This window comes from Suncus etruscus, chromosome 2, assembly GCF_024139225.1.
Source record: "Suncus etruscus isolate mSunEtr1 chromosome 2, mSunEtr1.pri.cur, whole genome shotgun sequence".
In the NCBI taxonomy this organism is placed as follows: Eukaryota; Metazoa; Chordata; class Mammalia; order Eulipotyphla; family Soricidae; genus Suncus; species Suncus etruscus.
In genome coordinates this window covers 151827604-151841403 of record NC_064849.1, presented here as the reverse complement: position 1 = coordinate 151841403, position 13800 = coordinate 151827604, and the positions used below count along the sequence as shown (strand labels likewise).

Genomic DNA, 13800 nt, shown 5'->3' with positions numbered 1-13800 from the left:
CATGTGACTGACTTGAGTTCAATCTCCACCATCTCATATGGACTCCTGAACCCAGGCAGAAGTAAATCTTGATAACCCCTGAGCATTGCCAAATGTGACTCCCCCAAACCAAAACAAAAAACAAAAAAGTTTTTCATTTGTAATCCCTTTAGTCCAAGAAAATGTTATGTGATCCCAGGTATATAGGTATATAAAATAGATACATAAGTCAAACATTTTATGAGTGTTAAGAAATATATATACATTTATTTTAAAATAAGTTCTAAAAAGCCATATGATCTCATGTGGTTTATTATGTCATGGTTTAAGAAGTGAGGATCTAAGGTATTTTTCTAGTCCATGAAATTTAAAAAGTTCTATAGGTATAAAGTTCTTCTTAGAAACTAATTACTTGCTCAGGAATACATTAGAAACTACAACAGAAAATAACATTGAGATTTTTTTTTTTTTTGCAGTTAAAGACAAAGAATTCCTTGAAAATTACAACCAAACTCTTGAAAAGTGGTCTCTTTCTCAAGCTGTCACTAGTCTGATAGATACAAAAAGAATATCTGAAGCTGAAGCCCTCTGCACAAAGGTAGTATATGGCACTGAGCAGTGAGATTCTTGGTTTCTTAGATCATTTCCAAAGTTACTTCAAAAATAAATTGCCTGCTATTTATATGTGGGGATGGTGATGGTTGAAATGATATCACCTCACCCAATATTTATTGAGTACTTACTGCCAGCTAATTATTGCATGTAGCCAGTTGTATTTGAATTTCTCAATATTTAGCTTGAGGTTGACTGGTTGCCATTTGTCTGACTCGAGGACTCATATTTATGTTTGTTTTGGGATCGCACTGGGTGGTGCTCAGGACTTCCTCCTGGCTCTGTGCTCAGGGCATCAGAGGTAGTGTCCTCAACGAAGCAAGTGCCCTACCTGCTGTACACACACACTCTCTCTCAAAATACATATCGATATAGCTATATCTTTCTATATATTGCTATATCTAGATAGCTATATATAGATATTTATATTTATGATAGATAGTTATATCTATATACAGATATATATCTCTATATATCAATATAGGTATGCCTATATAGTTTTCGTTTGTTTGGGGGCCACACCTGGAGGTACTTAGTGCTTACTCGACTGTACTCTTGGATCATTCACGGCAGTGAAGATTGAACCCACATTGGCTGTGTGGAACAAGAATGTCCTCCCTGCTCTGTACTGTCTCTCTTTTTAAAAATTATACCATTAGAATGGTGTCAGTATGGTGACTCCTTTCTGAATGCTAAATATCCCTGCATTTGTCCAAATTTTTAACTACATAGAATACTGAGGATTAACTTGTGAATAGAATTATTCAGTAATGATTTTTTATGTGCTTGAATTATAGGTTCAGTAAATTTTTAGCACCTTACCGAGCACAAAATGAAGACTAAATATTAGTTGAAGGAATGAGTTGGTTTCATAACCTTATTCAAATTAATGTATAAGATTTTTTTAGTATCATTATTGCTGAAAATAAAAATTTAATAAACTCTGACCAGGAAGATTGTATTGCCATCTAAAAATATCTTTATTAGAGACTTATTTAAATCTTCTATTTAAGCACCCTATTTGCTATGTTATTGCTCTGGCCCAATAGTGAATTTTTTATTATTTAATAATTTTCACTTAGTTTATACAGTAAGTATTTAGTAACTATAAATGGACAGTTGCTGTGCTCTTTCTCTGACAGAATAAGAGATACTTTTATGAACTTTTTCTGTCACTTTCTAAGTGTCTTACTTAGATAAAGGATTGATACATTATATGTACACGTATATACATAGACCCACCTTCAATACAGTACATAAATGCACTATATATGTATTATTTCAGGGCATGAATAATAGCTTAAAGGAATTAGTTAATAAATCATTTGTCTTAACTCTATCCAATGTGAAAAAGTATGTGACTGAGAACGAATATGCAGTAAATATCTATGTAAAGAGATTGAGAAAGAAAAAAATACATAGCTTTTTCCTTTTGCTAGAATGACATTTTTTCCAGTAAGGACTGGTTTTATATTTTATTGTATAACCATTTATTTTCAAAACCCAAGTTCTTCAGAATATCACCTGAGAAGACATTAAGTCACAGGATCATGCCAAATCTAAAATAAACTACAATCATCATATTTTTAGTGCTTTAATATAGCACTGGTATTCTAAGATGTTAAGTAGTATATTTATTTTACAATTGTTGTTTATCTCTCAAAAAGAAAAGATCAGATTTACCTTTTATTTTTTAAAGAATTTTTTGTACTTTGTTTCAGAACTGATCTAATGAAGTTCTATGTGGGGTTTAATTTTCAGAACTTAATCAGTAACCCGGATCAGCCAACTGTTAGGTTGCTTTTAAGACAAGTGCAGTGCAAAGCACTCCTGGACTCACAAAAGCCCCTCCCGGATGCTGTCCTTGAAGAACTGCAGAAAACAGTCCTGACAAATTCAACCTCTGTTCCAGCTTGGCAGGTACATTCTCCTTTCTTACATGAATTCTGAATAAAAATTCTCATGATGAGGTAAAGGATATGCTCAATTTATTTTTTTTGACTTGAGTTCATTGTGTATCTCATTTTCCAGGCTTAAAGCTAAGGTTCCCAAACTTACTTCTCTGAGTGCAAAAATCTCTTAGAAGCTCCCTCGGAGTCTATCTGCTCTAAGCTTACAAACAGAAAATGAACCTCAATTGTCTTGTACCTGAGGCTATCACTGCTTCACTGGATTGGCTCAGTAGCCTCCCGGGGTGGTGTTCCCCACTGTGGCAAACACTAGAACGGGTTTAAAAACATTTAAAGGGCATTTTGGCTGGTTGACTAAGGAAGTTGAATACTAATTTAGGACCTCTGCTCCCTGGCGTCCTTAACTGTTGATTTCACATTTCTTTGTTTTGTTTTGGGTCCACACCCAGCAGGATTCAGAGTTTACTTCTGTCTCTGCTCTCAGGGGTCACTCCTGGTGGGACTTAGGGCACCATCTGGGGTGTCAGGGATTGGACCCAGGTCATCCATGTGCAAGGGCAAATGCTCTACCCGCTGTTCTATTGATTTGGCCCCTATTCCACATTCCTTCAACTAAAAACTGCTGAAAATGCTGACTTACCTGAGCTGAAGTAAGAATCCTAATAAAGGATTGCTTTGTTTTTGTTTTTGTTTTTGGGCCACACTCAGTGACACTCAGGGCTTACTCCTGGTTATGCACTCAGAAATCACTCCTGGCTTGGGGGACCGTATGGGACACCGGGGATCGAACCCAGGTTTGTCCTGGGTCAGCCATGTGCAAGGCAAACACCCTACCACTGCATTCACTCAGCCCTGAGAGTTACATATTATGTTTCTGTAACAGTGACCTTAACTCTGCCTTTAGAGGTGAAGTACAGAATGTCCTCACTTAACTGATCAATCTTTTCTTAGAAATAGACTTATTTAAAATTATTTTTTATTAAAATACTATAATATTTACAGTACTGTTAATTATACCTTTTCTGCATGTATTATTTAATTGCCACACCAATAACCAATCTCAGGGTCTATGTCCTCTACCATATAAGTCAGGTTCTAAGAATTTTGACCATTTGTTCTCTTGTTGTTTCTTTATCTCCCACATATCAGAAACTATGTATAACTTATTGGCAATAGAATATCAGTTTATATTCTTTTTTTTTTCCTTTTTGGGGGTCACACCCGGCGACACTCAGGGGTTACTCCTGGCTCTGTGCTTAGAAGTCTCTCGTACGGGCTGGAATGGTGGTGCAGAGTGGTAAGGCGTCTGCCTTGCAAGCGCTAGCCTAGGACTGACTGTGGTTCGATCCCCTGGCAGCCCATATGGTCCCCAAAGCCAGGAGCGATTTCTAAGTGTATAGCTAGGAGTAACCCCTGAGCGTCACTGGGTGTGGGCCCCAAAACAAACAAACAAACAAACAAAAGAAATCTCTCCTGGCAGGCTCAGGGGATCATATGGGATGCCAGGAATTGAACCATCACCAGTCCTGGGTTGGCTGCATGCAAGGCAAATGCCCTACTGCTGTGCTGTCTCTCCAACCCCTGAGTTCATATTCTAAATTAAAATATTTGGGGTTCTTTGTTTGTTGTTGTTTTCCAGTGGCTGGCATACATATATCAATCCCAAGGAATGATGAGTGCTGCAGAGATGTGTTACAGAAAGAGCCTGCAAGTTGCATCGCAGCAGGGTAGCTGGTGTGGGAAGCTCTCAAGTCTGTTGAGATTAGCACTGCTTGCATTAGAAGTATGCATGGTAAGTTTGTGTTCTAATTCTGATTATGAAAATTGATTATTATGTGGGGTTTTTTTTTTGTTTTGTTTTGTTTTGTTTTTGGTTTTTGGGTTACACCCGGCGGTGCTCAGGGGTTACTCCTGGCTATCTGTTCAGAAATAGCTCCTGGCAGGCACGAGGGACCATATGGGACGCCGGGATTGAACCAACCACCTTAGGTCCTGGATTGGCTGCTTGCAAGGCAAACGCTGCTGTGCTATATCTCTGGCCCCTATTATGTGTTTTTAAAGATGAAAATAATTCAGTGGCACTTTATTGGATTACTATTGCTCATTGACTTCTAGTGTGGCCTCTCAAAAGACTTGGTATTTGGGCTCTTGGCAGATAAGAGAGTGAAATAAACTTACTCTGCTGGAACTGTCTTAGTGTTTTGGAGTTAAAAGAAAGACTGCCAGTTTTCAGAGTTGAGGGTCTGGAGAGATTGTACAAGGGTTAGAGTTTGCCTTGCATGCTGCTCACACGAGTTGAATCCATAGCACTGCCAGGGGCATGGGTTGGGATTAAATCCTGAACATCACTGGGTATGTCCCATAAAGAAAAAAATAAAGAAAAAAAAGAATTATGGGGCCGGAGAGATAGCATGGAGGTAAGGCATTTGCCTTGCATGCAGAAGGACAGTGGTTTGAATTCTAGCATCCCATATGTTCCTCCCAGCTTGCCAGGAGTGATTTCTGAGCATAGAGCCAGGAGTAACCCCTGAGCGCTGCCGGGTGTGACCCAAAAACCAAAAAAAAAAAAAAAAATATTATTAAATATTACTTTTCTCAAATCAGTTATATTTACTAACTCCCATTATTTATTTTGTTTTTATATAAGGTGCTTCACAACCTCTGTTCTACATTTTCAAATTTACTATCTTTATAATTTCCTCTTCCTTGATGTCATAGATTATTTTTACCAGTGCTGCACTCAGTTGATTGCTTTTTTAAAAAATAGTTTAGGGGGTTAACATGGACAATGTATTTGACTCATTATGTTGACTTAACGAAAATGTATATCCTAGATAATCTGTAATTATAAAATCCTGGTTACAATTTAATATTTTTAGTGAAATATTTTAGTGCATTTTCTTACATAATTCAGTTTAATATTCATTTTATTTTCAGTTACTGTTTATAGACAAAACTAAACTTATATTATTTCTGAGTGAATACTTAAGAAATTAGCATTTCCAGCCCAAATGCCATTTTGATAGTTTTATTATTGTTTCCTCACAAGGTGAAATTCTTGAAAGAATTTTCATATTCATTTTACTTAATTGGATTGTAAAGGGACTGGGACATACCTGACTGTGTTCAGGGATCACTCTTGGTGGCGCTCAGGGAACAATATGGAGTGCTGGGAATTGAGCCCAGGTTGACCACAAGCAAGGCAAGAACTTACACAATATAGACCATCTCTCTATCACTAGAGTTAATTTTCTTTATCTTTTATCTGCTTTCACCTTTATTATTTTTCCTCATCATGTTTCTTCGCTCCTTAGATAATTATTGAAATGTAAGGCTTCATATTTATTCCTTCCAGTTAAAGAATCATATTGTGAGATTTATCTGTTTAGTAAACCAAATAGATTTCATTCAGATATGTTATAGTTCATTGTTTTTTACCAAATAGTGTCTATAAAATGCTATTTCCTCTTTGAAATCTTTATTTGAGACTTACCTGTTCCATAGCTCCTTAAGAGTATAATTCAAATCATCTATAGTAACGAATTTGTAGTAATATATTCCTTGGACATTTAGATGGTGATGTGGACAAGTAGGTATTTGATAAATAGAGCTAAATTGCATTCTTTTAAAACATTTATTAAAACCTTTAATATTTGTGCTGCATTTTTACAGGCTAATATTTCCAGTGATCACTGGCCATCCTTAGTTCAAGAAGCTACAACTGAGGCCTTAAAACTTTGCTTTTGTCCTCTCGCTATCCTTGTACAAGCTTTATTGCAGTTCAATCGCAAAATGGGAGCAAGGTATGAAGCATCTTTGTATATTTTCCTTGGAAATGATTCTGCACTTTTAATTCCTCTGTGAAACAAAAGTACAGAATTTGCTAAACGAACTTTAGAGTTACCTGTCATTTGTATCTTTAGAAAATCTGTTTCTAACCGAGTACAGGAGAAGAGTCATCATATTGCTTTTTAAAATAATTGGGGGTATATATCAAATAATCTCATATATGGGATATATAGAAACAAAACAAGGGCACAGATAAAACCAAATGAAAATAAACCTGTAACAGATTATAGAACTGAGATAATAGAGTGAGGGGATGGGCTTTAATCACTGTTCTGGAGTGATATTTTTAATACTTTGATGGTTGTCTTGGTAATACATAATTTGAAGAGGCATGGAGCTATACCCCTATGCAATGTAAATATAAACTTTTATCTCAATTAAAAATATGAAGTATTGAAAATCATAATTTTATATACAGATATATAGGTTAATAGAGGTTGGCTTGACAGCATTTCAAGTAAAGAAGCCCTGAAGGTTTTGTTCTTTAGCATCTTAGGATGAACAGAATAATACAGGTTCCAGATATAAAAATAAAGCCCCCAAACCCAAGTTCAAGGCTGTATCAATTTTTGTAATATGATAAGCTCTGAAAAAATATTGACAAACTAGTCAAGGAATAGTAATATGATTTTAAATCTGAGAATTATAAACAAATTTAGCTTTATTTTAAAATTGGAAAGTAGGGACATAGTCAAATTTGAAGAAAATTTAAGGTTATATGGATGAAAACTGTCGGGAAAGTTTGAAAAGTTTGGATGTATCTAAGCCCTGCCTTATGAATAGTGCATAATAAAAAGCAGTTTGTACATAAAACTGATTCAGGAGCATGCTTTATTGAAATAATAGAGGTTTTGTGGAACTGGAGCTTTTTTCTTCATAAAAATGTGTGACATGGATCATGTGGGTGCCCCTGCCTGCAGGGACACCAAATGAGATGTGGTTATTCTTTCTTGGAGGGAGATCGCACAAACACAAAGACACAAAGACAGACATGGAGAAGACAAAGACAGACAAAAGTGGGAAAAGGATTTCAGCCAAGTCCGAGTCCAATTCCAATTTATTGAAACTCAAGGCCCAGCTTATATATTTTTTGTGGGCATAGTTCTGCTCGTATCTATAGAACAGGTCAGATTGTTCAAATAACAGGACCCATTAGCAAATGAGATGGAATGTACGGATAATGAGGTCTGTCTCTATTAGGTCAGGATGTACTGATAATGAAACCTATCTCCAGTAGGTGGGATATACAAATAAGGTGACCTTAAATGTTTACATTTAATTCTTGAGGCTACCTGCTTTGAGCAAAGTCACAAGGTCCTAAGTATTCTGCCTGCTCTAAGGGGCTCCCTACAGGATCACAGTGATAGTGCAGCAGGTAGGGTACTTGCCTTGCACTGGGCTGCTGGGTTTGATCCCTGGTACCATTCTATTTGGAATAGGCCTTTGTTTACTTATCTGCAAAATGGAAATAACAGCAGCTTACCATACAAGGTTGTGAATGGTGAATGTTATTGCATATATAAAATCTTAACATAGTAACCTAGATACAATTATTGCATAAGGATTAATGGGATCAAGACATGCTCAAAGGGCTGGAATTTATACAGTTCATGAGTGTGGCCCAGATTTACTCCCTGGTACCACAAGATTCTGGATTTCCTCTGCTAAGTTCTGAGCCAAAGTAGTCTAATTGCTGGTTGTGGCCTAAAACTCTTTATTCCCCCCAAAAAATGATCACTGAATACTAATCATTGTGATTACCTTTTTATGTGAATAAATTAATAAACTAATTGGCATATATTTGCAAAAGGAGAGATATTTATGGGAGGCTAGTATATGAAATTTCTTACATTAATTTTATGTGCCTTGGACTAAACACAGACATCTTTTTCAGAGAGACACGGCGACTTTTGGAGAGAGTGGTGTATCAGCCAGGGTACCCCAAATCTGTTGTATCAACTGCACGTTGGTATTTACTGAGACACTTACATGCCAAAAATGACTGCGAGCTTATTGATGTAAGTCATTGATTTTTATTGAAATTTCATACAGGGGTCCTCAAACTTTTTAAACAGGGGGCCAGTTCACTGTCCCTCAGACCATTGGAGGGGCTGACTATAGTAAAAACAAAACTTATGAACGAATTCTTATGCACACTGCATATATCTTATTTTGCAATAAAGAAACAAAACAGATACAAATACAGTTTGTGGCCCCGGGCCATAGTTTGAGGACCACTGATCTAGAACATTAAAGTGTAGAGTTGTTTTTCCAAATTATTTCTCAAATGCACTTTTGGATTTAAAAAAATAAGATGGGCATTTAAGTCTAATTAACATACACTATGGTGACTACTGTTGTATTTGTTGAAAATAGAGACACATTTGCTTACATTGTTTGAATATATGTAGTTCTTAATCTTATCATGGATTATTCATGAACTTTCCATTTTAACATTGGAAAGAATCCAAAGTGGGTATTTGTGGCATAAATCAGATCAATAAAGATAGGGTTAAGGAAGTTTATAGTACATTCAATCTATTTTTAAGGTGCTTTTATTTGGGGGAAGCTATCCCAAGTTTTTTTTAGATTATAATCGTTTGAAATCTAGAATTCCAGTGAACAGCTAGAACTTATGTTTTAGGGCAGAATCATTTGTGTATATATACCAGTGACTAAAGATCACTGATTTAAAGCATTGGTCTAAAGCCTTACAATAACCAGGCCAAAGGGATAGTACAGTTGATAGGGTACTTACCTTACATGTGTCTGACCTTACTGCAGCTGATCCATATAGAATCTCATATCCCTGAGTCCCTCCAGAATGGATTGTGAGCACAGGGCCAGGAGTAAGTCCTGAACATCCCTGGGTGTCACTTAAAAACCAAAAGAAAATCTTAAAATTATAATCAGTTGTAAAGAATGTTGTGAAAAATTAGATATAAACCATAGTTGCAAATGATTATACTTTTTTTTTGGCTTTTGGCTTTTGAGATATACCTGGCAATGTTCAGAACTTATTCCTGACTCTACTCCTGGAAGTGCTTAGGGGACCATATAGGATCCCAGGGATCAGACCCAGGTTGGCTGTGTACAAGACAAATGCCCTATACCTGGCAATGTTCAGAAATTATTCCTGACTCTACTCCTTCTGAAAGTGCTTAGGGGACCATATAGGATCCCAGGGATCAGACCCAGGTTGGCTGTGTACAAGACAAATGCCCTACCTATTGTACTATCACTTCAGCAGTTCTTACCTTTCTTCTGTAATAAATTAATAGATTCATAGATATCTTACGAACATTTCTATTAATGCATGTTTATAAAGTTGTTTGTTTTTCAGCCACGTCCAGCAGTGCTCAGGCCTTACTACTTAATAGCTCTGAGCTCAGGGATCACTCCTGAAAGGCTCAATGAACCACTTAGAGTGCTGAGGATCAAGCCCAAATCAGTATCCAAGTACTATCTATCTACCCTCTTTATATACTTTCTTAAGTGAAGGTAAAATTAGGAGGCTTCCCCTATTGATACTTTTATTGGTGAACCAGTGATTCTATATGCTTGAAAGTCATTAATCAGATGTATCAAAGTTGATTCAACTTTTATTTACCATTAAATGTACCAACTTTTTAGTTGGAACTGTTGATCAAAAGCCATTGGCCGGGCCTGGAGAGATAGCACAGTGGTGTTTGCCTTGCAAGCAGCCAATTCAGGACCAAAGGTGGTTGGTTCGAATCCTGGTGTCCCATATGGTCCCCCGTGCCTGCCAGGAGCAATTTCTGAGCAGACAGCCAGGAGTATCCCCTGAGCACCGCCGGGTGTGGCCCCAAAACAAAAAACAAAACAAAACCAAAAAAAGCCATTGGCCATAGGCTAGGGTGATAGTATAATGGTTTGGGCATTTGCCTTGCATGCGGCCAAGCTGGGTTTGATCTCCGGTATCCCATATGGTTCCCTGAACCTGCCAGGAGTGATTTCTGAGTACAGAGCCAGGAGTAATTACCCCTCAGCACCACTGGGTATGGCCCTCCCAGTCAAAAAAAAAAAAAAAAAAATTGGCCATAAAAGTTATAGCAGCACAAATTGATGACTATCTTTGACAATGCCAAGAGTGACCCCCTCTTTTTTGTGTGCCCAGAAAGGCATGATAGATAGCTACACTTCTTCTCCTTCATTTTATTTATTCACTTTTGCTGTATTGCTAGAAATGGACAGGGTAAAATTTTTCACTAAGAAGCAAGTCAAAAATAGCCAGGCAGTAAACCAGAGGATGAAAGATACATCAGCTGGTGCCACCTTTAACATTACACAAAAATTATGATTAACATCATCTTTGCCACCTCACAGTTCACTTTGCCTGAGTGGGACATGCGACTCACCCTTTACAAACTGGAATTCCCAATGTAACTAGACTTTCTCAGTGTAAACAATATTACGGTTTGGAACTGGCTGTTTCTTTGATGAAAGAGCAATGAGATTTGCTCTCCTGTGCATTATTTGAGGTTTGGCAGCATCCCTGGCTTCTGACCATTAGATGCCTTTAGCATAGTCATCTTCTCTATCCAGCTGTAACAACCAAAATTGTCTCTTGACATTGCAAATGATGTCCAGAACAATAATGGCTCCTGGATTAGAACCAGGAACAGATAGGAAATACATTCTCCTACCTCTATTTGCTTTGTTGAATAAGGAAAGATTAAGCTTTGCTTTAGGTACTAAATATTTTATTTCTTCCACTTATTGCAGTGGAGGCAAATAGTAGATTAAGGATTAGAGGTAACAGAATTTATTAGGTTTTTTGTTATCTTTGAAAAATTACGTTCCCTTTTTGAGAATTTGCATGTGCCAGTTTCTACTCTACATCTTATGGCTTTGTTTTCTAAATACATATAAATACATGAACATATGTATGTATCTTAAATTATTTTCTAGAAAGTACAGTTATAGGACTAGGAGTATGACTTAGTGGTAAAGTATTTGTCTTACATGCATGAGATCTGGCTTTGGTGTCCAACATCAGAGCTAGCTAGGTAGATAAGAAAAGAGTATAGAAATAATCAAAGAATACGGTATGTAAAAATACATCTAGATTAAGATTTTAATAACTTTATCCAACATTTTTTTTGCAAACACAAATGAAAATTGATGAAAAACATAGCATGTGAAAGATTGGTTGCCCTTAAGTGCAAAATTAATTTTGAAAACAGTACTTGGAGAAACACATAATCAGAAAGCCTAACTGCATTTTGTCCTAGACTATCTTTTCAAGGATGTTTGTTTAATAACAACCTTGGAAGATGGAAATAATTATCTCCCTCCAGAGCAAATGGTAGGCCTGTTTATAGATATTTATTTATTATTCAGATGTCCTAGATTCAAGAGTTCCCTCTATGCATGATATACTTCATCTGTGCCTCCTCTCTGATTTAAGGAGTAGGAGGATCCGATGGAAATAAGTTTCTGCTCATGCTGAGCAGCATGGGTATTGTTGTATCACGAGTATAAGAAGCCTTCATCTTTGGCATAGGAGTTCTGTCTTCTAGAATTAGCTTGCAAGTAGAGAGGAATCTCAGACCTAAGCTGAATGCTTAAAAACGAACAGCTGGAAAAAGTTTTAGAAGTCACGTTACATGGAACTAAATGTTTACAGTGATGAACTAAAATGAATTCTTTTAGCTTGTGAAATTAATGAAAATTAAGAAACCATTTTCAATAGAGCCTCAGACCCAGGCTGCAGTTTTAAAGGTTAACAATATCCTTTAGATAACTCTGTGTCTAAAATGGTCTTTTGGGGGTAAGGGTTTTGTGGCGAATGTGGTATAAACAAAGCTGCCAAAAGCAGATCTTTAATTTTATACAGTGCTGACAGTGGTAGGCATTGGAAATGTTGGCATCTTATACAAATTGATCATTTGGGTAAATGTTACTTATCTCACATCAGTTTGGGTTTGAGTCATTAACTTCAGCAAAAGTGACCTAATGATTGCAATCAATTTTTGCTGTAGCAATTGCTGTTGCTTGCATGTTAGTTAACCTTTGATATACATGACACCTCTCTCTCTCTCTCTCTATATATATATATATGTATATATATACATATATCTGTATATATGTTATATATATAGTGCTAATAAAAAATACTGATGTTATACTGATGAATACTGATGTTCCTGTCTGCACTTTCCCACAGGTGCTGGTAAACAATGCCAAAATACACGGAGATACAAGAGCTTTGGATCTGAATAAGAAATTGTCCTCACAATAACAGTTCATTATTTTATAGTAAGAAAGAATGAAACCATCAATCAGTACTTTTCTGTAGTGTAGCATTATTTTTAAAAAGCTATAGTTGGAATCATGTGTTTATTTTTTTAAAATATAAAGACATTCAAGTTCTCAAGCTAGGAATATAATCAAACGTTCATCTAAAAAGAAATCTTTTATTTTTAGGAAGCTCATAATGAAGAGAAAAATCATGATTTCCTTAGTTGTTTATCAGTTCTTTATAAACTGTTTCTCTATTTTAAATGGTGCACATTAGGGTGTCTTTTTGTAATCTCTTAAAAGAAAGCCTTAATATCCATTTTTAAATGATATGCAAAAACAGATTAGCACAATCAGAATTTCATGTTAAAACTTCAAAGATTCAATTCCTTCAAGAATTCTGATGTTCAGCACACTCATTCATCATCAAATCTATATAGTCTTTTGTAGTTTAATCTCAGATTCTGTTGAAGAAGCATATGTAAATGCTGATGAATCTTTACTGCTAATGGTTGGTTATGTTTGTTTTTCAGAACACTCAGGTAGATGACTCCATTTACAAAATTAAGGACAAAGTCTTGGAAAATAATGCTGACAATATTTAATTGATCATGCAATTCCTTCATTATGATGATTTGAACTTTTTGTTTGAAATTTAAAAAATGTGGGGCTGGAGAGATAGCACAGTGGTAAGGCATTTGCCTTGCATGCAAAAGGACGATGGTTCGAATCCCAGCATCCCATATGGTTCCCCGAGCCTGCCAGAGGCGATTTCTGAGCATAGAGCCAGGATTAGCTCCCGAGTGCTGCCGGGTGTGACCTAAAAACCAAAAATAAATAAATAAATAATAAATAAATAAATAAAAATAAATAAATAAATTTAAAAAATTAAAAACTTTCTTTAGAATATCAATATTGAATATAAACTCTAAATTTTAAAACTTAAAAAACACATGAACTTATTTTATTTTTTAAAAACCCTTTAATATATTTGCAGAATTCCAAGTTGTTTACTTGTTTTTGTGCTTTTTAAAAACATTTTTAAATATTTTCAGACATTTACATGTATTATTTATTGTACAAAGCTATGTAGTTGGATGCTTAAGGTGTGTGTTTTTTCCTAAACCAGCATTGGCGTGGTTAACATTGCAATCAGCAGCTTTATAATTTACTCTGTGAAATAATA

At 36.0% G+C, this 13800-nt stretch overlaps 1 protein-coding gene across 1 annotated transcript in view; it reads left to right on the top strand.

Moving 5' to 3' along the window:
* Positions 1 to 12715, top strand: part of SKIC3 (SKI3 subunit of superkiller complex) — a 74128-nt gene extending 61413 nt beyond the window's left edge. Inside the window, exons 37-42 of the mRNA XM_049769173.1 lie at positions 456 to 577; positions 2353 to 2511; positions 4141 to 4293; positions 6174 to 6304; positions 8245 to 8368; positions 12541 to 12715. Of these exons, the coding sequence (XP_049625130.1) occupies positions 456 to 577; positions 2353 to 2511; positions 4141 to 4293; positions 6174 to 6304; positions 8245 to 8368; positions 12541 to 12615 (764 nt within the window). The 3' untranslated portion in view covers positions 12616 to 12715. The remainder of the gene's footprint in view (positions 1 to 455; positions 578 to 2352; positions 2512 to 4140; positions 4294 to 6173; positions 6305 to 8244; positions 8369 to 12540) is intronic.
* The last annotated feature ends 1085 nt before the right edge of the window (positions 12716 to 13800 follow it).